The sequence below is a fragment of the Hemitrygon akajei genome, chromosome 9, assembly GCF_048418815.1.
Source record: "Hemitrygon akajei chromosome 9, sHemAka1.3, whole genome shotgun sequence".
In the NCBI taxonomy this organism is placed as follows: Eukaryota; Metazoa; Chordata; class Chondrichthyes; order Myliobatiformes; family Dasyatidae; genus Hemitrygon; species Hemitrygon akajei.
The window spans coordinates 24,537,633-24,564,469 of record NC_133132.1 but is presented as its reverse complement, the minus strand read 5'-3'; the positions used below and the strand labels follow the sequence as shown (position 1 = coordinate 24,564,469).

Below are 26,837 nucleotides of genomic sequence, written 5' to 3'. Positions count from 1 at the left end.
CCTTAAATGACCTCCATTTCTCTATTACATCCTTCCCATAAAACAACTTGACCCAATCCACTCTCTCTAAATCCCTGCGCATCTCCTCAAAGTTAGCCTTTCTCCAATCAAAAATCTCAACTCTAGGTCCAGTCCTGTCCTTCTCCATAATTATATTGAAGCTAATGCTATTGTGATCACTGGACCCAAAGTGCTCCCCAACACATACATCTGTCAGCTGACCTATCGCATTCCCTAACAGGAGATCCAACACTGCCCCATCTCTAATCGGTACTTCTATATATTGTTGCAAAAAACTATCCTGTACACATTTCACAAACTCTAAACCATCCAGCCCTTTTACAGAATGAGCTTCCCAATCTATGTGTGGAAAATTAAAATCTCCCACAATCACCACCTTGTGTTTACTACAAATATCTGCTATCTCCTTACACATTTGCTCTTCCAACTCACGCTCCCCATTAGGTGGCCTATAATACACTCCTAACAGTGTTACTACACCTTTCCTATTCCTCAATTCCATCCAAATAGCCTCCATAGAGGAGCTCTCTAATCTATCCTTCCAAAGCACTGCCATAAGATTTTCTCAGACAAGCAATGCAACACCTCCTCCTCTGGCCCCTCCTACTCTATCACACCTGAAGCAACTAAATCCAGGAATATTTAGTTGCCAATCACACCCTTCCTGCAACCATGTTTCACTAATAGCTACAACATCATAATTCCACGCATCAATCCATGCTTTAAGCTCATCCACCTTTCTTACAATGCTCCTAGCATTAAAATAGATACATTTAAGATACTCTCCACCTCCTCCTCTCTTTTCATCCCTAGCAATGCATTCAAATTTATTATCCTTTTCTTTCTTCTCCCCTACATCTTCGGGCTGAGCGCATCCCTTCTCCATCACCTGCCTTTCCTCCCTCACACACTGTCTACTTACTTGCTCTACTGGTGAACTAACCTCCTCTCCCATAGTTTCCTCAAATTGATTTCTGCCCCCCCCCCCATCTTACTAGTTTAAAGTCTGCCCTGTAGCCCTAGCAAACCTCCCCACTAGGATATTGGTCCCCCCAGGATTCAAGTGTAACCCGTCCTTCTTGAACAGGTCACGCCTGCCCCAGAAGAGGTCCCAATGATCCAGAAACTTGAATCCCTGCCCCCTGCTCCAATCCCTCAGCCACGCATTCATCCTCTACCTAATTCCATTCCTACTCTCACTGTCGCGTGGCACAGGCAGTAATCCCGAGATTACTACCTTTGCGGTCCTTCTTCTTAACTGCCTTCCTAACTCCCTATACTCTCGTTTCAGGACCTCTTCCCCTTTCTTACCTATGTCATTGGTACCTACATGTACCACGACCTCTGGCTCCTCACCCTCCCACTTCAGGATATCTTGGACGCGATCAGAAACGTCCTGGACCCTGGCACCAGGGAGGCAAACTACCATCCGGGACTCCCGATCACCTCCACAGAACCGCCTGTCTGAACCCCTGACTATCGAGTCCCCTATTACTATGGTCCTCTTTCTTCTATCCCTACCCTTCTGAGCTACAGGGCCTTCCTCTGTGCCAGAGGCCCGGCCACTGTCACTTCCTCCAGGTAGGCTGTCCCCCCCAACAGTACTCAAACATGAGTACTTATTGTCAAGGGGTACAGCCACTGGGGTACTCTCTAGTACCTGCCCCTTCCTGACCGTGACCCCCTATCTGCCTCCTGTGGCCCTGGAGTGACCACCCGCCTGTAACTCCTCTCTATCACCTCCTCACTCTCCCTGACCAGGCGACGGTCATCGAGCTGCAGCTCCAGTTCCCTAACTCGGTCCCTCAGGAGCTGCAGTTCGGCGCACCTGGCGCAGATGTGGACGTCCAGGAGGCTCAGAGACTCCAGGATCTCCCACATCCGACACCAAGAACAAGAAGCTGCCCTCACATTCATACTTCCCGAATAACTGAAAATAACAAGGAGAACTAAAAGATAAGCCTACTGTGCCCTCTTCAGCCTAAGCCCTACACTCTGCTCCCGGCTCACTTCGCTGCCCGCTGCTTAAGGCTGCGTTCTTTTTATATCTTCCCTCCTTCCCAGGCCTCCTTCACGCGCCTGCGCAGTCCCGCCTCTCAGAACTCCGATCTGAGAAGCAATTTGAAAATGGCCACCGCCGCACTTCTTCTCAAAGCCTCGCTGTCCTCTTCCAAAAGTGCATATTTAAATTACAGTGCATATTTAAATAACCATGCTTTCACAATTACCATTCATAACTAACTTCAATGTTCTAAAGATTCAGTCTTTAGGGTGATGCTCTGTTTCTTTTAGGACAGCATTTCTGGACCTGTGGAGTGGCATCAGGTTTGCCAAGTGTCTTGTCAGCAATAACGTTCTCATCCTCATAGCACCTCTGGCCTATGGAGTGGCATCAGATTTGGTCAGTGTCTTGTCCTAAGACAACATGATCATCACCGAGAGGCAAGTCCGGTGACTGTAATGTGTCTGATTTGTTGGATTCAATCGACTCAGGTGTGTTCTGTGGTTGAGTATCCCGTATCTGGTCCACATGACGTCTCCATGTCTGATCTAGAACATCCATTGTGTACATTGTGTTCTTGTTGCTGTCCTACCAGGTGTCCACGTCTTCTCAGTAATCACACGCTAAGACTTCCTGTCCAACCTCGATGCTCCTTGCTGCATCATTTAGCGACTGGCTGCACTTTCCTCTGTAGATCTGGTTTCAGGAGGTCTAGCAAAATCTCAGATTCTTGTTCATGAACAGCATTGCTGGTGTTTGTTTTGTTATTGCTTGTACAGAGTTCTGATGCACAAAAACGAAGTTGTCCACCTTGTGCTATATAGAAATGTCTTCCTTGTCCATTGCTTTAATGGACGACTTGAAAGCTTAGATAAACTTTTCCACTTACCCATTCGTTGCTGGGTGGCGAGGAGCTGACTTAAAATGTCTGATGCCATTTTTTTTTCATGAACAGTCAGAATTCGTCTGATGTGTGTTGTGGTCTGTTATCACTCACTAATTGTTCTGATAAGCCATTTTAGTCCGCAAAATGGAGACAGTCTTCGCTGAGGTGGTTGACTTCATTGGTATGACCTCTGGCCACTTCAAATGAACATCCACAGTAATCAGGAACATGGAGTCCATGAATGGCCCAGCAAATTGCCATGGCAATGACAGCCACTCCCATGGGTGTAATAGTGCCTGTGAGGGTGCATTTTGATTCTTAGCATCCCAAATCCCAAGTTTTCAATATTTATCTATTCCCGGCCACCACACGTAGTTCCGGGCGAGACTCTTCACCTTGACTGTACCCAGGTGTCCTTCAAACAGATTCTCTAACACTCTGGTGTGCAGCTTAGAGGGAACCATGACACGAGATCCACACATCAACTTTCTTTGACATACCAACAAGTTAGTCTCATCTCACTGAGAACTCTGGAAACATAGCATTACCATGAACTGGCCATCCTTGCACAGTGATTTTATAGATTTTTGACGATGTTGGGTTATTCCTTGTTTCACTTTGTATTTCGGAATTTGTTACCAGCAAGTGGTCCACCAATGCTGTGTGGAACTCTTCTGCTGGGTCACAGTAAGACAACTTTTCTTCTTCATTCAACAAAAATGAAAAATGTGACAAGCCATCAGCATTGCTGTGACGTTTGGTACCCTTGAACTCTATGTCATAAGAGTGAGCTCCTAGGAGCAGTGCCCAATGTTTAACCAAATAGCAGTCATCACTGAAACTCCTTTCCTGGGATTGAAAAAGGACCCATGGGGCTGGTAATCTGTCACCAGAACTTCTTTCTGCAGAGGTAGTGGTGGAACTTCTTTATTCCCTCTTGTTTGATCTGTGCATAATTGTGTTCTGCGCTCGTTAGTGATCTTAAAGCAAATGCAATTGGACATTCAGATCTATCTTTCATAATGTGTAACAAAACAGCTCCAATGTCATAAGGGGACACACTGCACGCCAGTCTGATGGGCAGTGATGAGTCATAATAGGTGAGCAGTTAATCAGATGTTATTAGTCTCTTTGTTTCCTTGAATGTTTTTTCACATCTTTCTGACCATTCCCACTTTGCTCCTATCTGTAACAGTGTGCCTAATGGATGCAGCACTGTAGCAATGTTTGAGAGAAACCGGTGATAGTAATTTACCAGGCCCAAGTATGACCCGAGTTGTGACACATTTTCCAGTCTGGGTGCCTGTAGCACTGCTTCAGTCTCTCTTGGGTCTTATGCAAACCATACTCTGTGAGCCTGGTAAGCACTTTACCAAGGTTCTGGAGGTGCTCTTCATCATTCATACCAGTCATGACCATGTCATCAAGGTAACGTTATGTTCCTGGAATATCTTGGAACACTTGGTCCATCGCTCTTTGCTTAATAGCTGGAGCTGATGTGACTCCAAAGATGAGATGATTATACTGGAACACTCTGTTGTGAGTGTTGAATGTGAAGAATTCCCTACTTGACTATTCAATCCCTAATCTCCATTTGCATGTAGGTTTGTTACAAGTTAAACTTTGAAAATGTCTCCCCACCTGCCAAAAATGCAAAAATGTCTTCTATTTGTGGCAAGGGATACTGCACAATACGCAGCACCGGGTTGATGCTCACTTTGAGATCACCACATATGCAAACTGCTCTGGCCCTCCCTTTCTTGATCATCGGGACAATGGTCATGGCCCAACCACTCCACTCATTCTTGGAGAGAATTCCAGATGCCTCCAAGCTCTTCAGTTCGGCATCCACTTTAGGATGTAGTGCATAAGGCACTGGACGTGCTTTATGGAATCTTGGCGTTGCTTCTTCATCCAGTTCAATTCTGGCCTTCATGCCTTTGAGTTTACCAATCCCTTTCTCAAACACCTTCATTAGCATTAAGTAGCTGTGACAGTCTCTGGTTAGTGCTACCATTTGGGCTGTAGCTGCCTGTTGATGTCACACTAAGAGTTTTGATTGACTGCCAGTCCAGTTGGATTTTTCTCAACCATTTACCTCCACATAGTGCTAGCCCTCCACTTTTCAATACATAAAGCTCTAACTGTTGCGTTTGGCCTCCATAAGTCATATTCACCTTCAGTTTACCCTTAGGAGACACTTTGCCAGTGTAGGTCTTTAGCATCACTGCAGTCTTCTCTAATGCTATCTTAGAAAACAATCTGTTGTAGTCAGCCTCTGAAATTATGGACAAAGCTGACCTTGTGTCCTGTTCCATTTGCTGTTTTATGCCAGACACATCTACTGTGATCCATGTGATTTTGTGATTTGCTTCAGTAATACAATGCAGTTCTGGGCACGACACCTCACCTTTGTTATACTCTGTGTTGTCTGATTATAGAAACATAGAAAACCTGCAGCACAATACAGACCCTCAGCCCACAAAGCGGTTCTGAACATGTCCTTACCTTAGAAATTACCTAGGGTTACCCATATCCTCTATTTTTCTGAACTTCATGTACCTGTCCAGGAGTCTCTTAAAAGACCCCATATCTGCTTCCACCACTGTCGCCAGCAGCCCATTCCACGCACTCACCATTCTGCATAAAAAACTTACCCCTGACATCTACTTCCAAGCACCTTGAAACTGTGCCCTCTCATGCTAGTGTGATGAGATCTGAAGGATTATACAAAGTGGACTGTTCCTTTAAAAAGAGAGAGGGGGACAGCGTGTGTGCTATTTCAGGGAGAGAGAGCAACAAAAAGTCTGAGTTGCCATGGAAGCGACAAAGCGGAACTATATGATGGACAGCTGGTGTTCTGCACTTGTGGAATATATACAAGGTCAACTGACTTTGTAATCAGACACACTAGACACGCCAGAGAGACAAGGAAGACTGACACTGGTTGAGCTTAGTGTGCCCACGGCAAAGGTGGGGTTTTGGCTCACAGTGTGAATAAAGGAGTGACTAGTGGGGAGCTATCGGTGTGTCCAATCCTTGCCTGGATTGATAACTCCACCAGAGAAGATGGTCTTTTTTGTGGTCACAGTCAATGACTTTAATAAGTTTCGGAAGCAGGAGAACAACGTGGAAGATTCAACGGCATCGGCACTGGGAAGACAAAACATCTCCCTCTCTCTATCTCCAACTCTACTCAATTCAAATTCCAGAACTGAACTGACTTCTTACCATACCACCGTAAGACTGTATCATCTAATCACCTGAGCTGGGGAAGCTTGGGAACCTTGTTTACTCACCTATATATATGCATATACTTTGCTAACCTGTTTACCTTATCTTGTTTTATATTACTTTATCATGTAGTTACTAATAAAATATTGTTTATAACTGAAGACTCAGACTCCAGGTGTGTTCATTTCTGCTGGTTCTTTTTAACCCGTTACGGGGTACGTAACACTAGCCATTACAGCCCTGGGAAAAAGCCTCTGACTTCCACACAATCAATGCCTCTCATCATCTTATACACCTCTATCAGGTCACCTCTCATCCTTCGTCACTACAAGGAGAAAAGGCCAAGTTCACTCAATCTATTCTCATAAGGCATGCTCCCGAATCCAGGCAACATCCTTGTAAGTCTTCTCTGCACCCTTTCTATTGTTTCCACATCCTTTATTATGTTTCACATTCAGTCACTTTACGCATTTGCTTAGCTTTGCGTTTGAAACTTTTCACTCAGTTGTGTGTTTCGTCTGCCTTGCACACTCTCTCTGTGTTGTGGTGATATCATGTGTCACGTGTCAGAACGTGATTGGACAGAGTTCTGAGCATGCGCAGAAATGGGAGAATGATCTAGAAGCATGGCAGTGTTAAAGGTGGTTGCTGTTTGCTGTTAAATAAAAGGTCTAGTTATTTTCTTCCAGAATGTTTCTTCATGCGTAACTCACGGTACGCATAAAGAACACAACATGCTGTCAGAAGACAGGTCTGGAAGAATAATACATTCGCTAAACACGGGAGATGTGAAGATAATTGAACAAAAAGAGCGCAAACTTTTTTAGTGTTTACTAACAGCTTCTTATGCCCGGCGGAGCTGTTCTCACTGACAGGAGAAGGGGCAAAGGCGGACCACTGGTACATTAAAACCAGTTGCTCTGGGCAGATGGGGCTCATTAACCGTGGATGGTAGCTCATCTAGGAGAGGGAAAACTCCAATTTCAAACCTCCGCTGCCTTGCAGCTATACCCGCTCACGGGAAAGGCTTTGGGAGTAAACCCTGAGGAAAAATCCAGAGTCGGAGTCCCGAAGGAGGCTGTCTGCATTACTCAGCACTGGCATGGCAACTCCTGCGATGCTGCTGGCACCAAACGGGGACCCACTACATGGGCAACAGACGGATCACCATATCAACTCTGCCCTGGCTTGCGCCCTGGAGAAACCACTCTCAGTGACTACCAGAGGCGCAGCACAATTGAGATATATAACCATTTTGCTTTTGAGAATGGAGGTAGTTTGAATCCGAAAGCGAAAACCATAATCGACAAGTTTGAAGCATTTTGTATACTGAAGCGCAATGTGACGTATGAACGGTACAAATTGTTTATGTGCAAGCAGAAAGCTGGTCAAACGATTGATCAATTTGTTACCAAGTTGAGAAACTGCAGTAAAACATGCGAGTTTTCAGAGCTGACGGACTCTCTCATTAAAGACGGAATTGCTTGCAGCACTCTGGATAATGCTCTGAGAGAAAGGCTCTTAAGAGAACCAGACGTAAATTTGGAAAAAGCTTTGATTCTCTGCAAAGCTTCGGAATCCGTGATGTCGCACGAACCTATTAGAAAAAATAATGAAGCGACAACGAACCCATCGTTTGAAAGAAAAAAATTTGTGATTGCTGTGGGCGGCAGCACTGACCTAAGAAGTGTCCAACCTATGGTAAAATGTGCAATCACTGCGGTAAGAGTAATCATTTTTCACGCTGTTGCAGAAGTAGAAAGGAAATAAAACACGTAAATGCAGTGCTTGAAAATGAACGTGAGGAGTTTTATATTGATGTGCTTTGTGAAAATAAACAAAGTAAGAATGACTGGACTATGCCATTGCAAGCGAACCAAAACATTATTCTGTTTAAACTGGACACTGGAGCACAAGTAAATGTTCTTGCAGAATCTAAGTTTAATGCATTAAAGACAAGACCAAAGTTACATCAGACAAATATAAAAGTGACTGGGGTATTCAAGTGCAGACATTCCATGTGTGGCAAAAGTATCACATAAAAATATCATGCACATGCTTTCATTTGTGGTCGTGCCAAAGAATGTAGAGTCAATTCTGAGTTTATCTACCTGTGAGAGACTGAATTTGGTGAAAAGAGACAGTGATCCAATTGAAAAATGAAAGCACAAGTGAAGGAACTGAGAAGTTTTATTGAAATGATAAAGTCTTAGCATAAAAAAGAGATACACAGTTAATGAATGAATTAGATGAAGAAAAGAAGATCCATATTTCATTACAACTGGAAGTGGAAAGGACACAGAAAGCTACAGTACTTGAAGAAGTACAACCCAGATCCCACATGGTTCAAACAGGAGCAGTGTTAAGAAGAAATTGCAAACACCTCAAGAAAGAGCCAACTTCAGAGTTTCCGTTAACTGATGCAGACCAGACAAAACATAGAAATAACAAAACACAAGAACTGTGTGAACCACTTAGAAGGTCTACTCGTGTTCGTAAACCCCCAGAGAAACTGATAGAACCATGTTAAATTATGCATTTGTTTATTTAATGTTGTTAATTGTTTTTTTTTAAGGAAAGGAAGATCTGGTGATATCACGTGTCAAGTCAAGTCAAGTCACTTTTATTGTCATTTCGACCATAACTGCTGGTACAGTAAATAGTAAAAATGAGACAACGTTTTTCAGGACCATGGTGTTACATGACACATTACAAAAACTAGACTGAACTACATAAAAGAACAACACAGAGAAAGCTACACTAGACTACAGACCTACACAGGACTGCGTAAAGTGCACAAAAACAGTGCAGGTATTACAATAAATAATAAACAAGACAATAAGGCAGTAAGGTGTCAGTCCAGGCTCTGGGTATTGAGGAGTCTGATAGCTTGGGGGAAGAAACTGTTACATAGTCTGGTCGTGAGAGCCCGAATGCTTCAAAGCCTTTTCCCAGACGGCAGGAGGGAGAAGAGATTGTATGAGGGGTGCATGGGGTTCTTCATAATGCTGCTTCCTTTGCAGATGCAGTGTGTAGTATAAATGTCCGTGATGGCGGGAAGAGAGACCCCGATGATCAGAACATGATTGGACAGAGCTCTGAGCATGTACAGAAATGGGAGAATGATCTAGAAGCGTGGCAGTGTTAAAGGTGGTTGCTGCTTGCTGTTAAATAAAAGTTCTAGTTATGTTCATCCAGAATATGTTTCTTTATAAAGAACACAACATATCTGTGACCTTATCTGTGACACTTTCTGCAGACTTTTATCTTGAACCAGTAAGTCCATAAGACAATAAGACATAGGAGCAGAATTAGGCCACATGACCCATCGAGTCTGCCCCGCCATTCAATCATGACTGATCCTTTTTTTCTCTATCTTCTCCTCAATCCCAGTTCAGGGGCAGGGGACAGGGGGCGGGGGCAAGGGGCGGGGGGAGAGGGGGAAGGGAGAGAACAACGTGCACGCAGAGACAACAGTTCATACATAATGCTACAGAGAGTCATTGCTGTAAAAGAAATAGATCCATACACTACAAATTCTACATATTTATAGTGATTTGCTCTTGTCACCAGCTAAGGTTGTTGGAGCTGAGTGGCAGTAGCATATAATGTTTTAAAACATTTTTTTTCTTTTTGGACTCTGACCATGTAAAGATTGGAAACACGTGCCAGGTCAGGATGGTGTGTGTCTGGGATATAATGGGTTTTGAACTACCATCAATTCTCCTGTGGTAAGTGAATGAAGTTCACAGCAGCATTTTCCATTTATAAACACGGGCATTTTTTTGAAAAACTGATGTCATAGAGACCGTGGTTAGGAATGCAATTATATCTTTTGTACATAAGCCAATAAAACCTTGGTTAGACCACACTCTGAATATTGTGTTGAGCTTGGTGGCCTCAGGATGTGGAAGCTTTAGAGGCTGCAGAAATTTACCAGGATGCTGTCTGGACTACAGAGCATGACTTATAAGGAAAGGTTAAGCAAGCCAAGGCTTTTCTCTTTGGAGCAAAGGAAGATGAGAGGTGACTTAATAGAGATGTACAAGAAGAGGCACAGATCGAATGGATAGCCAGAGATTTTTCCCCAGGCCAGAAATAGCTAATACAAGTAAATAGCATAATTTTAAGACAATTGGAGCTAAGTATAGGAGTGGGGGGGGGGGGGGGGGCAGTGACGAATGTCTGAGCCAAGCTTTTTTATACAGAGTGATGGGTGTGTGGAATGTCCTGCTGGGCTTGGTGGTAGAGGCAGATACATTAGGGACATTTAAGAAATTCTTACTAGGTGTATGGATGACAGAAAAATGGAGTGCTATGTAGGAGGGAAGGGTTAAATTGATCTTAGAATAGGTTAAAAGGTCAGTACAACATCATGGGCTGAAGAACCTGTACTGTACTGCACTGTTTTATGGTTCTTGAAACATTTCACAGATTCCTTCCGACAGTACTTCTGTCTGAATACTCATTTACTGGCAAAGGTTAACAACCATCTAGGATGATGACATCACTGACCCCAGCAGAAGTGTCAGAGGGGAACGTGTCTGGAAGCTCTTGCACCCTCAATCAGAGCACTCTTACCCCAGAGTGCAGTTCCAAATGGGCAGATCAGATTGGTTTAGCTGGTTGCGGCTGGGAAGGCTTCAGCAGTCTGCGCCTCAAATCCCATGCCAACAGGTTATCAGAAGGAAATACCTTCCTGTAACTTCAAAGGGTAAAAGGCTAAACCTTTTGAAATGAACTGTTTACTTCAGTGCTACAACTGAACTATCTGTAGCATTGAAGTGAACCTCAAAAACAAAATTAGAGATTGGTATGCTTTTTAGGTTAATCTGAGCTTCAACAATTAAAATGTTTAAAAACAGGCATTTGAACTGGTGCATGGATAGTAAATGCTTCGAGTGATATAGGCCAAACACTGCAAAATAAGACCAGCTGGGATAGTTGGCAAAGATGAACTGGCCCAAAGTACCCATATCTGTGCTGCAGGACTCTGAAAGCCAGGGGCATCTCTATATTGTAACAATCCTCAATTGGTTTTTAAATCAGGCTTCAGAAACAAGGTCTCTGCTTTCCAGTGCATAGATTAATAGTTTGCAGCGAGTATTAATTAATTCAGTATTTGGGCGATTTTTTTTCTAAAAATCTCTCTCTTTTTCTAATCCCCGTTCTAGCTGCCCTCTTATTCCTCCTTCCATTCACCTGCCCATCACCTCCCTCTGATGCCCATCTTCCTTTCCTTTCTCCCAAGGTCCACTGTCCTTTCCAAACAGAATCCTTCTTTTTCCATTCCTTTACCTCTTTCACCTATCGTCTCCCAGCTTCTTACTTCATTCTCCCTGTCCTCACCCACTCACCTGGTCTCACATATACCTGCCAGCTTCCCCTCCCCCTTCCTTCCCAATCCTGATGAAGAGTCTCAGCCCAGGACATTGACTGTTCACTCCTCTGCATAGATGCTCTCAGACATGCTGAGTTCCTCACTAATTTTGTGGGTGTTGCTCTGCATTTCCTCCATCTACAGAATCTTCAGTATACCAGGTGATGCCACAAGTCCAACACATTTGATAATGTGACAAGAATTAATTCACAACAGATACTAAAGGTAAACTTATATCAGGAAAGGAGTAATGTGTCGGGCTATTACTGACACTAAGGACAACGCCGGCCGGATTGGTAACCTTACCTGCCCTCTGCCACAGTGGAGGCCAAAGATTGGTCGGCTGTAGCTGAAGCAGCCCCCAGGGTGGAGTTTTGCAGGTTGCCCGATCTGTCTGGAGGGGCAGCAGTGGCTGTCAAAGCTGGACTGTAATCTGAATGGTCAGGGCCAATTAACACCTGGTCTCCTTGAACCTGTGTGCACATTAAATAAAACATAAATATCAACCAAGAGCCATTTTCTCCAGTAGTAGATGGGTCCCATTCCAGTCTTGTATAATGAAAACCCTGATCATAAATGCAAACAGTAGAAACCTCACAAATGACAGAGATGGGGAGACAATGACAGGGAGGCAGCGAGGTGCACAGAAGTTCAGCAAGGGCAGAGAGGGGCAGAGTCCCAGTTTGGTTCTAATTTGGTCCTAAATTGGTCAGTTCAATTTTAAGACAATGCTTTTTAAACTTAACAACTCAAGATTTTGCAATGTATTTTCCATGCCATATTTTCATCCAGATTTCCCACCTTGGCACCTTCTTAACAAAATGGTGGAATCACAGCCTGTATGATTGTAGAAAAAATTCAACTTACTGAATAAAACCCAGAAAGTAAAAGAGGTAGGTACAAAATGTGAGTCAGCTCCCCAGAACTGTCAGATTAATGCAGAATACCTTATCACAGATTAATACAGAATACTTACAAATGCACAGGAAGAAGCCATTTAGCTCACCAAGTCCACACTGATCTCCATGCTGTGTCCCTGTGCCATCCTCTCTGACACAGATCCATTGTCCCCGTAGACTCTTTTTGCCTTTAACCTACACTAGAAGAACTTAACTAACTACCTACACATCTGGAGCATGTGGGGAAAATCCTACACCACAGGGCAATTGTACAAATTCCACCCGGACGGTATCAGAGGTGAGGACGGAATCTGTGCCTCTGGAGCAATGATTGCAGAACTATTGAGGGCAGAGAATCAAGATCTTGCTCTCAAAGTGTTTCATGAAAATAGTTCAAGTAATTCAATGCATTTGCTGTTTCTGGGAATTTGCAAAGCCTGTTGACTGCAAAACGATAACAATTCCATGTATGTGAACTTTGGACAAGATATAGATCTGCCAGTGCAGTGAGGCACCTGGAATTTCAACCTCTTGCTCTGCTTTGCTGATGTACTGAATGAATGGAATCCAAGGATCCCACAGAATGAAACAGGAACTTGGGATCACTGAAATACATTCTATCAGCAGGGTCAAATTTATTATCGAAACATTGTGAAATGTGTTGTTTACAATGACAGCCAACGCACACACAAGTGTGACCACACATTCCAGCACCAACATAGCATGCCCACCATGCTTACCCAAATGACACTGATCAGCACCGATCGTGAATTGGAGAGCTACGAGTGGGGAGGTCCGGGAGCAAAGTTTAAAAGGGAAAGCTTCATAGGAAGTCGGCAACAACTGGAGTACCAATCATGTGTGGGAGAACAGGGAAGGTTCAGGCATAAAAGGAAGACACTGTCATCAATGGAGTGATCTGAGACAGAGTGGTAGGGCTTGGGCTCATTCAGGCTTTGGCGAGGCAAGTGCGTAAGTGGACTGCATTTTTTCCTTGCATTGTTTGAGGAATAAAGAGCATGTCTGTAGGGTTAGTACCTTGCTCTGGGTGTCAGATGTGGGAGTGCTGGGAATCTTCCAGTCTCCCAGATGGCAGTATCTGCGCCAGGTGCACAGAGATGCAGCTCCTGAGAGACCAAGTTAGGGATCTGGAGCTGCGGCTTGATGACCAAGCTTATTAGGGAGAGTGAGCAGGAGATGGATAGGAGCTACAAGGAGTTCATCCTCCCGAGGGTGCAGCAGTTAGATAAATGGATGACAGTCAGGAAAGGATGGGGAAGAGCTCAGATAGTACAGAGCACCCATCTCCCTCAGTAATTGTTAACTTGTTTTGGATGGTATTGAGGGGGGGTGACCCGACAGAGGATGACCACAGCGATCGGGTCTCTGGCACTGAGACTGGTTCCATGATGCAGAAGGGAGAGAAGAAGACGAGGAATGCGGTAGTCATTGGAGATTCCATAGAGAGGGGAACAGACAGGAGGTTCTGTCAGCCTGATAGAGATACCCTCATGGTGTGCTGCCTCCCAGGTGCCAAGGTACGGGATGTCTTGGATCGGGTGCAGAGTATTCTGAAGGGAGAGAGCGATCTTGGTACATGTTGGTACCAATGACATTGATACCAAAAGGGAGGAGGTCCTGAAGTAATAATTCAGGGAGTTGGGTAGAAAGCTGAAAAGCAGGACTTTCAGGGTGGTAATCTCAGGATTGCTGACTGTGCCACATGCAAACGAGCGCAAGAATAGCATGATCAGGCATATTAATGCATGGCCGAAAGACTGGTGTAGGAGACAGGGTTTTGTGTTCCAGGATCACTGGGGCCTCTTCTGGGGGAGGTACGATCTGTACAAAAAGGATGGGTTACACCTGAACCTAAAGGGGTACAATATCCTAGCAGGCAGGTTTAATAGAGCTGTTAAGGAGGGTTTAAACTAATTTGGTAGGGGGCCGGGAACCAGAGTGATAGTGCTGAGGAAAGGGGAAACAAATAAAACAAAGATGACAGGCAACATAGTGATAGAAAGGACAGGCAGGAGATGAGGCATAATCACAGCCTGTGGGATGAGTTACAGGGCAATAGAGGTGTGGTGCAGTTAAAACAGAAAGCAACAAATACTGGATTGCAAGTGTTCTATTTGAATGCACACAGTTTAAGAAATAAAATGGACAATCTTGAAATTCAGCTACAGATTGGCAAGTATGGCATTGTGGCCACTTCTGAAACTTGGCTAAAGGATTCTTGAATGTTCAAGAATATAGAGTGTATCGGAAAGCTGGGTTAGTAGGCAGGAAAGTGGTGTTGCCCTGTGTTTCAGAAATAATATTAAATCATTAGAAAGAAATGACATAGGATCAGAAGGTGTAGAGTCTCTATGGGTTGAGTTAAGAAATGGCAAGGGTAAAAGGACCCTAATGGCAGTTGTATACAGGTCTCCAAACAGCAGCCAGGATGTGGATTACAAATTACAGCAAGAAATAGAAAAGGCATGTCAGAAGGGCAATGCCATGATAATTGCTGGGGATTTTCACATGCAAGTGGATTGGGAAAACCAGGCCAGTATTGGAGCTCAAGAGAGAGAATTTGTCGAATGTCTAAGGGATGGCTTTTTAGGATAGCTTGTTGTTGAGCCCACCAGGGGAATCGCAGTGCTGGATTGGGTGTTGTGCAATGATCCAGAGGTGATAAGAGAGCTTAAGGTTAAGGAACCCCTAGGGAACAGTGATTACAATATGATTCTGTTCATTCTGAAATTTGAGAAGGAGAAGCTGTTCCCATGCGTCGGTATTTCAGTGGAATAAAGGAAATTATGATGTCATGAGAGGGAACTGGCCAAAGTTGACTGGAAAGGGGCACTAGCAGGAAGGACAGCAGAGCAGCAATGGTTGAAGTTTCTGCAAGAAATGAGGGAAGTGCAAGACAGATACATTCCAAACAAGAAGAAATTTTTGAATAGAAGAGGACACTATGGCTGACAAGTGAAGTCAGAGCCAAACAAAAAGCAAAAGAGAGGGCATACAAGGAAGCCAAAGCTAGTGGGAAGATAGAGGATTGGGAAGTTTTCAAAAACTTGCAGAAAGAAACTAAGAAGGTCATTAGGACTTCCGGTAAGATGGCGATTGCTTAGCTGCTCCGAACTTTTGTTCCGTTACTGTCGCTATCTTTGCACTAAATGTCTCCATTTTTTAAACCTTAGTTAGGAACTTTTTCGGTTTCTTTTACTTGCCTGTGAACACATCTACCTTACAATGTCTAGCAAGAGTTCTAAATCCGGGAGAAAGGAAGCTCCGGCTCTCTCGGCTGAGACTCTAGCTGCGCTCGAACAACTCCGAGACGATATTTTAAAGGAATTTAGAACCGCTTTCAAACAGTTGGAAGCCAAACTGGATCAGATCAACGATAGAGTGGACAAATATGCTGAACACTTATTTCGCATCGATTTGACTTCTGAAGATTTAGAAAGTCGTGTTCGATACTTGGAGACTCTCTGTTCCAGCTTAGAGGAAAAATGTAACAAACTCCTTTCCAAAATGGTGGATCTCGAAAATCGCAGCAGACGCTGCAATCTCCGAATTCTTGGGTTGCCAGAGGCCACCGAACAGGGATCAACCGTGAAGTTTTTCGCTGAGTTTCTCTGTGAGATATTCGGGAAAGATTTGCTTCCGAACCTGCCTGAGCTCGAACGGGCACACAGGGTCTACGTTCCCCCCGGAATTCTGGGCTCCCGTCCGCGACCGGTAATTTTGTGCTTTCATCAATACCAGGTAAAACATCATCTGATTATGGAGGCACGTCGCAGAGGTACTTTTTCTTTCCAAAATACAATCATTCGCTTTGTGGAAGATTTTGCACCCCAGACCTTAAAGATGCGCGCTGAGTTTAAAGGCGCAATGAAAGTGCTTTTTGATCGTGGTTTTAAACCCTCGCTTTGCACTCCTGCCGATCTACGAATCAAGCTTAATACTGGAAAATATAAGTGGTTTAAGTCAGTGAAGGAAGCTGAAGCATTTGTGGCAAGTCTTCCAGCTATCCAGTCATCTTCGGAACCCGATTGGACCTCCTAAAATGGTGGATAAGTACTTCTCGTAGTAAAATTACTTCTTCTGGACTCAGACTTTACTTGAATCACTCAGACATTATTCATTGACACTCTAAGGGCTGTTGACAATCTCTCCCTGGATTTGGTGGGTCTTTTTTAAATAGACATTCTGTGCTTAATGTTTCCCTATGGATGTTTAAATAGTACTTGTGTAATCTATTTTATTCTTGTATAACTTTATCTATAGAGTTCTACAACTGACTCTAACTTGTTTTGGTTTGAAGTCTTTAGTGAAGGCCTCCCTGTTTGTCGGTTCACAGTTTAATTGCCGATTTATTTATTTTTTTATATATTTTTTTCTCTTTTCTTTACCCTTTTTTCTAATCTCTGATTTTTTTTCTCCTCTCTGTAAATGGTTGATAAGTACTCTTCTTGAATTTATAATTTTCCCCTTCCTCCCCTTTTTTTTTCCCCTTTCTCTTACTTTATTCTTCTATAATTTTTCGCGGGTAGGTTAGTTTTGGTTTTCTTCCGATTTTCTCTGTATTAAGTTTTATATTTCTGCAGAAGATGTTCTAATTTGCAGTTATGTTTTCTAGTGCATAAACTAGTTACTATTTGCTATAGTATTTATACGGAACTGCTGTTAATGACACAGATCTGGAAGTTGTATTTGGGTTAATTTTTTTGGTAGAGCTAGCTACTTGTTTTGGTAGCCGTCTAGTTTTGGGTTGTGTGGGAGGGGTGGCTTTTCCAGTTCCAACATCACTCACTGTATTTATTGTTTTTCTTTATTGTTCAGGACATGTTTATGTTTTGATTTTACGAATCTATGTTTACATCTCTGCTCCCAGACTGCTATTGTACTGCTTGACTTTTTATATGCCTGCTGCCTTTTATGCATTAGTAATTGATAATGGCTAGTACACTTAAATTCGTGAGCTGGAATGTAAAGGGATTGAATCACCCTGTTAAAAGGAGGAAGGTATTCTCACATATCTAACAACTCAAAGCTGACATTGCTTTCCTCCAAGAAATTCATATTCGTTGTTTTGATAACTCCCTGCTTCTGTCAAAGTGGGCGGGTCAGCATTTTCATTCATCCTTTGCCGCTAAAGCTAGGGAAGTCTCCATTCTTATTAACTCAAATATTCCTTTTGAACTCCATAACAAAATATCTGATACAAATGGCCGTTTTATTATTGCTTCTGGTAAACTATATAACACTAAAGTTGCACTAGCAAACCTGTATAATGTTAACTTTTTGGAACGTTTTTTTTTCCTCACTACCAGACTTAAACTCATACTCTCTTATACTGGGTGGTGACTTCAACTGTTGGTTGGATCCTAATCTGGATCGATCGTCCTCTGTTACCAGATCACCTACTAAATCTGCCTTAGCTACCCAATCATTTCTCTCTAATTTTGGTATCTCTGATATAGGCGTTTCCTTCATCCTACTGAGAGAGATTATTGTTTTTTCTCACATGTTCACCATACCTTCACTAGATGTGACTATTTCTTATTCGATAACCAACTTATTCCATTTGCCCACTCTTGTGACTATCAGAGTATACTGATTTCTGACCATGCCCCAATTACTCTCTCTCTGAACTTTCCTGATCTCCCTCAGAGGAATAAACACTGGCGGTTTGATTCAACTTTATTATCGGATGATGATTTTAAAAAATTTATTAAGGATCAGATAATCTTTTATTTTAACACTAATACATCACCTGAAGTGCCATCCCAGATTGTCTGGGATGCCATGAAAGCATATCTGAGGGGTCAAATAATCTCTTACACAGCAAATCTCAACAGAAGATCCTGTGCAGATCGATTAGACCTCATTAACCAGATTAAAGAATTGGATCAACTATATGGTCAAACTAAGAACCCTGAATTATACAAGAAGCGCGTTGAACTCCAAACTAAATTTAATCTTCTGTCTACTCAACCTGTCGAACGCCAACTTCTCGAAAGCAAGAGTTGGTTTTACATTCATGGGGTTAAGTCTGGTAAATTCCTAGCCAATCAGCTGAGGCGTTCCAAAGCCAAACAACATATGACAAAGATCCGGAAGAAGAACGGAGACTTTACATCGGATCATTTAGAAATTAATGACGCATTAAAAATTTTTTATTCTCGGTTTTATTCCTCTGAATCTTTGAATGACAATATCTCTGTTGATCAATTTTTACAGAATCTGAATATCCCTTCACTTTCATCTGATTTTAAAGCCAAACTCAATGCACCTATATCATCAGAAGAAATATCTTTTGCAATTTCTGCACTGTCCTCAGGGAAATCTCCTGGACCTGATGGGTTCCCTGTAGAATTTTATAAATCATTCTCTTCACTTCTTTCTCCTCAGTTACTTTCAGTATTATCTGACTCGTTTAATTACGGCAAATTGCCACCCTCTTTCAATGAGGCATCTATTATTCTTCTTTTAAAAAAGGGCAAAGACCCAACAGAGTGTTCCTCGTATAGGCCGATTTCTTTGCTCAATGTTGATGTAAAGATCTTAGCTAAAGTTTTGGCTCATAGATTAGAAACCGTTATTCCCTCCATTATCTCTGATGACCAAACAGGTTTTATTAAAAACCGTCTCCCTTTTTTTAATATTCGGCGTTTATTTAATATCTTATACTCACCTCCAACTGGGATTCCTGAATGTGTTATTTCCCTCGATGCGGAGAAAGCATTTGATCGTAAAGAGTGGAACTACCTTTTTGCAGTCTTAGAAAAATTTGACCTCGGTCAAAGTTTCATCTCTTGGATCCAATTGCTGTACCTGTGTCCTACTGCTTCTGTTTTAACTAATTTTCAGAAATCCCAAGTATTTAATCTCAAACATGGCACCCGTCAGGGATGCCCCTTAAGTCCCCTTCTCTTTGATTTGGCTATAGAACCTTTGGCGATAGCATTTCGAAACTGTCCTGAATTGACCGGGATTTGGAGAGGGGGTGTTGAGCATAAAGTTTCTCTTTAAGCTGATGACTCATTACTCTTTCTCTCAAATCCGGCTACATCCTTACCTCTAATGTTTTCACTTCTTGACCAGTTTAGCCAGATCTCTGGCTATAAACTTAATTTACATAAGAGTGAACTTTTCCCAATTAATAAAGAAGCACAAGAACTAACATTTCGTGATCTCCCTTTTAAAGTAGTCCATAATCAATTTACTTATCTTGGAATTACAGTCACAAGGAAGTTTAAAGATCTCTTTCGTGAAAACTTTGCCAATCTTTCATATACTATAAAACAGAGTCTGGTACAATGGTCACCTCTATGTCTTTGGTAGGTCGTATTAATGTTGTTAAAATGTATGTTCTCCTCAAATTTTTATACTTATTTCAATCTATCCCAATTTTTATTCCTAAATCTTTTTTCGATTCCTTAGACACTATTATTTTGTCATATCTGTGGAAGAATAAGCGCTCTAGAATTAATAAAATTCATCTCCAAAAATCTAAAAAAGAGGGTGGCATGGCTTTACCTAACTTTCGTTTATATTATTGGGCAGCTAATATACATTGTGCTACCTTTTGGTCTTTCTTCCACGGCCAACCCGAGTGCCCTAATTGGGTGGCAATGGAGTTGAGCTCCACTAAAGAATTATCTATCTCTGCACTTCTTGGCTCTGCACTCCCTAGTAGTCTGTCCAGATCAATAGCTAATCCTCTTGTTAGACACACTTTGCATATATGGGCTCAGTTTAGGAAATGCTATGGTTTCCATAGGTTTTCCGTTTCCAGCCCTGTCGCACATAATCACCTTTTTTTACCTACTACATATGATTCAGCATTCCATGTTTGGTATAGGAAGGGCATTAGACATTTTGAAGATCTTTTCATTGATAATCGCTTCGCTTCTTTTCAGCAGCTCTCTGTTAAGTTCAATCTGCCCAACGCTCATTTTTTTTAGATATCTCCAAATCAGACACTTTATTGCTCCTTTAATTCCTAACTTTCCTGAAATGCCTGTGAAAAATGCTATGGACCTATTTCTTTCCATCAATCCACTAGGTAAAGGTTTAATATCAATTATTCGAGATAAATTAGCAGCCTTACGACGGGCCCCTGTGGATAAAATTAAAATGGCCTGGGAGCAGGATTTAAATACCTCCTTATCTGATGAGAGCTGGGACTCAATTCTCAAATCGGTTAACTCAACCTCTCTTTGTGCTCGCCATTGCCTTTTACAGTTTAAGATTATTCATAGAGCCCATATGTCTAAATCTAAACTATCTCGATTCTACCCTGGCATTAGTCCGCTCTGTGATAAATGCAAGAGGGGCGTGGCCTCTCTCATCCATATGTACTGGTTCTGTCCTAGCTTGGAGAAATTTTGGAAAGATGTCTTCACTACATTATCGTATATTCTAAATCAGCACCTAGAACCAAACCCCTTAATTGCTTTGTTCGGTTTTTGGGGCGAGACAGATTTATGTCTGGGTCCAACCAAATGCCGAATATTATCCTTTACCTCTCTCCTGGCTAGACGCTTGATCTTCCTTAGATGGAGAGATGTTGCCCCGCCCACTCATGCGCAATGACTTAACGACATTATGGCCTGCTTGGACCTCGAAAAAATTAATTACTCAGTTCTTAATTCGAATCTAAAGTTCCATAAGGTCTGGGGACCTTTTATCGAGTACTTTCATAACCTTCCTCTTGACTAGGGTTTTTTTTTTCTTTTCGGTCCCTTGCTTTCAGCTCCCTTTTTTTTCTGGTAGTAGGCATTATTATCCTCTGTTGCTAAGTGTATTCACAGTCTGGGAGTTTGATTGTCCTGATTTATACTCTATATTGTGTTGTGGTTGGTCTCGAGTTGTTGTTGTTTTTTCTTGTGTTGTGGGGCTTGGGGAGGATACTAAGTTTACTTGTCTTCAATTTAGGTGCTCTTTTGTCAAATTCTCTTCCTTTGTAGCATATTGTCATTGTATGCTTAATTTTGCACTGTATTAATGTTCCTCATTGGGATTTGGGGTTTTTAATTTGTAAAATGTATAGAAAAACTAATAAAAAAATAATAAAAAAGGTCAGTAGGATGGAACAGATGAACTATGAAAGGAAGCTGGCGACTAATATCAAAGCAGATATTAAAAGCTTTCTTAAATAGATAAAGGGTAAAAGAGAGTTGAGGGTAGATAAAGGACCAATAGAAAATGATGCTGGAGGTATTGTAATGGGAGACACAGAGATGGCAGAGGAACTGAATGCGTATTTTGCATAAGTCTTCACAGTGGAAGCCATCTGCAGTATAACAAACATTCAAAAGTGTCTGGGAAGTGAAGTATGTGCAGTGAAAATTATGATTGTGAAAGTACTCAGGAAGCTTAATGATCTGAGGGTGGATAAATCTTCTAGACCTGATGGAATGCACCCTTGGGTTCTGAAGGAAGTAGCCGGAGAGATTGCAGAGGCATTAACAATAATCTTTCAAGAATTGATAGATTCTGGCATTGTACCAGATGACTGGAAAATTGCAAACGTTACTCCACTATTTAAGAAGGGTGGGAGGCTGCAGAAAGGAAACTACAGACCTGTTAGCCTGACATCAGTGGTTGAGAAATTGTTGGAATCGATTGTTAGGGATGAGATTACAAAGTACCTGTAGGCACATGACAAGATTAGGACAAAGTCAGCATGGTTTCCTGAAAGGAAGATCCTGCCTGACTAATCTACTGCAGTTTTTTGAAGAAATTACAAGCAGGGTAGACAAAGGAGATGCAGTAGATGTGGTGTACTTGGACTTTCAGAAGGCCTTTGACAAGGTGCCACACATGAGGCTTCTTAGCAAGATAAGAGCCCATGGAATTACAGGGAAGTTACTAGCATGGGTGGAGCATTGGCTGATCAGCAGAAAACAGAGTGTGGGATTAAGGGATCCTATTCTTGCTGGCTGCTGGTTACCAGTTACCGGTGTTGGGACTGCTGCTTTTTGTAATGTATATCAATGATTTGGACTTGGGATTAATGAATTTGTGGCTACATTTGCTGAAGATTCAAAGCTAGGTGGAGGAGCGGGTAGTGTTAAGGAAACAGAGACCCTGCAGAGAGACTGAGATAGTTTCAGAGAAAAGGCAAAGAAGTGGCAAATGAAACACAAGGTTGGAGAGTATATGGTCATGCACTTTGGTGGAAGAAATAAACGGGCAGACTATTATTTAGATGGGGAGAGAATTCAAAACACAGAGATGCAAAAGGACTTGGGAGTCCTTGTGCAGGATACCCTAAAGGCTCCAGGTTGAGTTGGTGGTACAGAAGGTGAATGCAATGTTGCCATTGATTTCTAAAGGTATAGAATATGAGAGCAGGGGTGTGATGTTGAGGTTCTATAAGGCACTCCTGAGACCACACTTGACACATTGCCTGCAGTTTTGTGCTCCTTATTTTATAATGATATACCGGCATTGGATAGGGTTCAGAGAAGATTTACAAGAATGATTCCAAGAATGAAAGTTACTGTATAAGAAATGTCTGGCAGCTCTTGGGCTATATTCCTTGGAGTTCAGGAGAATGAGGGGGGATCTCATAGAAACATTCCAAATGTTAAAAGGCCTGAACAGATTAGATATGGCAAAGTTATTTCCCATGGTAGGGGAGTCTAGGACAAGAGGGCACAACTTCAGGATTGAAGAACATCCACTTAGAACAGAGATGCAGAGAAATTACTTTAAATGTGTGGAATTTGTTGCCACGAGCGGCTGTGGAGGCCAAGTCATTGGGTGCATTTAAGGGAGAGATAGATAGGTTCTTGATTAGCCAGGGCATCAAATGGTACGAGGAGAAGGCAGGGGAGTGGGAATGACTGGAAGAATTGGATCAGCCATGATTGAATGGCAGAGCAGAGTCAATGGGCCAAATGGCTTACTTCTGCTCCTATATCTTATGGCCCTATAGAATACAACAAGAGACAACATTCCATATGATAAATCAGCAACAGCAAAAACAAGCCATGTTCTTCCCAAACACCCACTCATGCACATACAGCCTTCTAAACCCAGGACAGGCTGTCTTCGGCCTCCAGTGGACTCACAGATTTGCAAATATTTGGCCTCTGACTTCCCCAGCAGACTTGCAGACTGAGGGCTCCAGCCATCGGGCCTTAACCTCTGCGTTTTCAATCAACCTTGGAACTTTGATCTTCAGCATCGACCCAAGACTCACCAGTGATGTCAGATGGGGACCTGGGGTGAGGACCCAACTCCTGTCCTTAAACTTCAGACTAGCCATCAACAGGACCCTGAACAACCTCTGTAGTCTGCCAGTCCAACACACGTCCATTCACTGGTCTTCCAACGCAGAGTGGAGGGTTAGATTCCAACCTGGCCTCTAATCTCCCCCATATCTGACCCCTAACTCCTCTGTCTGTCAAACCATCCCTACTAACAAAAAAAACCTAAAAAACTGAATCTGATTTGTGACCTCAACATTCACCACAGTGTGGCACCATCTTGACAGACCAGGATCTTGGTAAGAGAAGGAGAGAAGGGGAATATGGGCAATAACTGAATAAATTAGAGCTGTCTAACTTGATAGTTAGGTTTATTTGAAAAGACCATTTAAAGATGATTTCCATCAGCAGAATTTTAACTCTTCTGTCAACACATAACACAGGACTCAGGGATACGGAATGAACAAGGGGTTAGAGTTAATTCTCTGAGAATTGTGGGGCTGGGGGCAAATACCAGTGAGAGGGAAGGCCAGGACCACGGGGCTGGGAGGCAAGGATACAGTGGACATTTGATGGGATTGCTGCCAGTGGATGTGAGAGGTATGTCCCACTAGGCTCAGGAAACATCCCACCAGCTCTGATCCAATGGCCACTGTGGCTTTCTCCTTCCAATCAGAACAGCAGATTTCTCTAACCCATCAATCAAAGCAATTTGGAGAGAGCTGTTCAAATTTGGCACTGAAACAAACTGAGAAGGAATCCAAATCCAACAAACAGGAAATCAGACTCTGCTGGCGTAACTACAAAGACACCCTGTGTCAATGCCAGGCTTGAAACACATTGTAAATGTAGGGTTCTCAGTACCAGTAACCGTGGTGTTAACTGTTCAGGCTAACAAAATGGCTTCTCTGTACTGCTATAATGAAATGGCTTCTCTGTAATGCTATAATGGGATTCTGTGTCTGGTATGTTTGGATTAAGGCTACTGATAAGGGGGAAAATAACCAATGGAGAATTGTTAAGCTATCTTGTCCGTGTAAGCTGAGCGGGAGTTTGCGGTCTTTTTCGGGAGGAAAGCGAGGAGGACGGACATGTGTGGAGCGAGCAGCAGTTCCAGAGCAACGGATACTGGACGTCAGCAGTTCGGATGGTGGCCGAAGGCTTAGAAGGTCGTTGTGGAAGGAACCGGAGGCGTGAGCTCCAATGTATTAAAATATGTGCACAAACTGACAAACTTATTATTACTTAGGCACCTTTTAAGTTATCTGTTTCTACTAACCCACCGCTAAGAAATAACTATAAAGTTGCAATTATTTACTCGCTTTTGGTATTGTCTGGCATTTGTATTTGTATTGTGTATCGTGAGGTGGGGGGGCATTACACCATATTTATACCGAAATATTGCACTACCGGCGGGGCAACGGCGGTTCACCCTAGGCAAACGAAGGTCAACTGGGGGCACGGAGGCTACATAAACATCAGGAATTAAAATGCTCTTTTCTTCAACATTACCACAGTAATGAAACATGAGTTATATAAAATTTTTAATATACATTTTGGTTCCTTGCCTATCGCTGAATTAGTTGACTTAATATGCCCAAGTCCAGCAGTGCATCATTATCTGCAAGAGTCCATTTCAGCACCCGTGGGGACAACTGGCTCAAATCTGAGACTTGTCAGAATTCAACCAAATGAAACTCTCTCAAAAGCACAATGAACAGTGTGTTAACACTCAGATTTGCAAATCAAACCTTCAAATCAATCACAGTACGCCAGAATGGAAGTCTTGCCCTTCAGTACAGCAAATACTCACAGTATCCTTCCACCCACCCCACACTCATGGCCATTCACCTCTCCATCAAGTGATCAAAACATTAAAAGACCACATCAGGAAATCTGAAACAGTGAACTCAGGGGATAGAGTCAAGCCTACATGCCCCACTCTAATTGTACTCTGTCAGCAGTATGTCCTTTCAATATGAAAATGAAGCCCAGATTTCAGGTAATATTAACATGTCAATTACGTATTGAGTCCTATTGGAAAAAAATCCAATCAGTTGCTGGTGGGATCTAATTATACAATGGTCCACACCCTTCCACTTGGTGCATGCTTCTTGCACTCTCTTTCATGACAGAATGCCAAAACAACTACCCTAAAACAAAGATATTCCCTTCAGTATCACTTTACAGAGGCCTCAGCTTGTGGCAGTTTGAAAGGTGGAAGCATACAGAAACAATATCCATATGCTCACCAGCATATTTCAGCAAATGCCGTGCGACTTAAACACCAGAGTTGTGTTACCTTCCTCGGACTGTCCACGTGTGTGGGAGTGATGACTAAGTTTGACCCCGAAAGGGGAGCGTTCTCGGTGGATGGAACAGCTCCTTTCCCAGAATGCACAGCTGCCTGCTGCTCCTCAAAGCTCCTGGAGAAATTAGAAGGGAAAAAAGTTTCTTTTCATACTTCAGAATTAAACAGAATCCATGAATGGGACTCTCAGTCTGAGTTAAACTGGAGTCCCCAACTCTAGAGGTTGTATAATCCATTACAGTGACATTGATAATTGTGCAGAGTTCAATTAGCAACATACACAAAATGCTGGAGGAACTCAGCAGGCCAGGCAGCATCTACGGAAAAGAGTAAACAGCTGGTATTTCCGTAAATACAGTTTTATATTAAATATAAAACCACATGGTACTATGTTGGGGCCAGAGATTTTTGCCCCCAAGTTTCTTTCAGGAATTTCCACAGCAAGGTTCAGTTCCAAACAAAGCCTTCAGTGTTGCTGCCCCCTCCTCCCCAATCACAACACAAGCAACAACGTATATGAACAAACACACTCCAGGTAAGTTTTAGCACAGATTATGTTAGCATTTTATCTTAAAATGTTGTCAGTCTCATGCATGGGGATTTGTGCCTATGTCCCACAGACCCATGGCATGTTCCTCACATCAGGGTGTGTGTGTGGTTTGTGTGTATGCACGCGTGTATTGCATGTCCACAATGTGCGGAGAATATGTGTGTGTATTGTGTGTGCATATGTGTGTGCTTGTGTGTGTGTGTGTGTGCGTGCGTGCGTGCGTGGGTGTGCGTGTGCGTGCATGTGTGTGTTTTTCTTTTAAAGTAATCACATTAGGATTAATCCAAATAAAACACAATGAACTTGCCTCATACATTCATTATGGCACAGTA

At 42.7% G+C, this 26,837-nt stretch overlaps 1 protein-coding gene across 6 annotated transcripts in view; it reads right to left on the bottom strand.

The window, feature by feature from the left end:
* The window catches only part of depdc5 (DEP domain containing 5, GATOR1 subcomplex subunit), a 267,024-nt gene that overhangs the window by 86,003 nt on the left and 154,184 nt on the right, over nt 1-26,837 (bottom strand). For all 6 annotated transcript variants that reach the window (XR_012100187.1, XM_073055636.1, XM_073055639.1 and 3 more), the window contains exons 31-32: nt 25,947-26,070; nt 11,830-11,996 (exon numbers count right to left, since the gene is read on the bottom strand). Coding sequence is in view for 5 of the 6 variants with exons in the window: in XM_073055636.1 (XP_072911737.1) it covers nt 11,830-11,996; nt 25,947-26,070 (291 nt within the window). In the remaining variant the exon portion in view is untranslated. The remainder of the gene's footprint in view (nt 1-11,829; nt 11,997-25,946; nt 26,071-26,837) is intronic.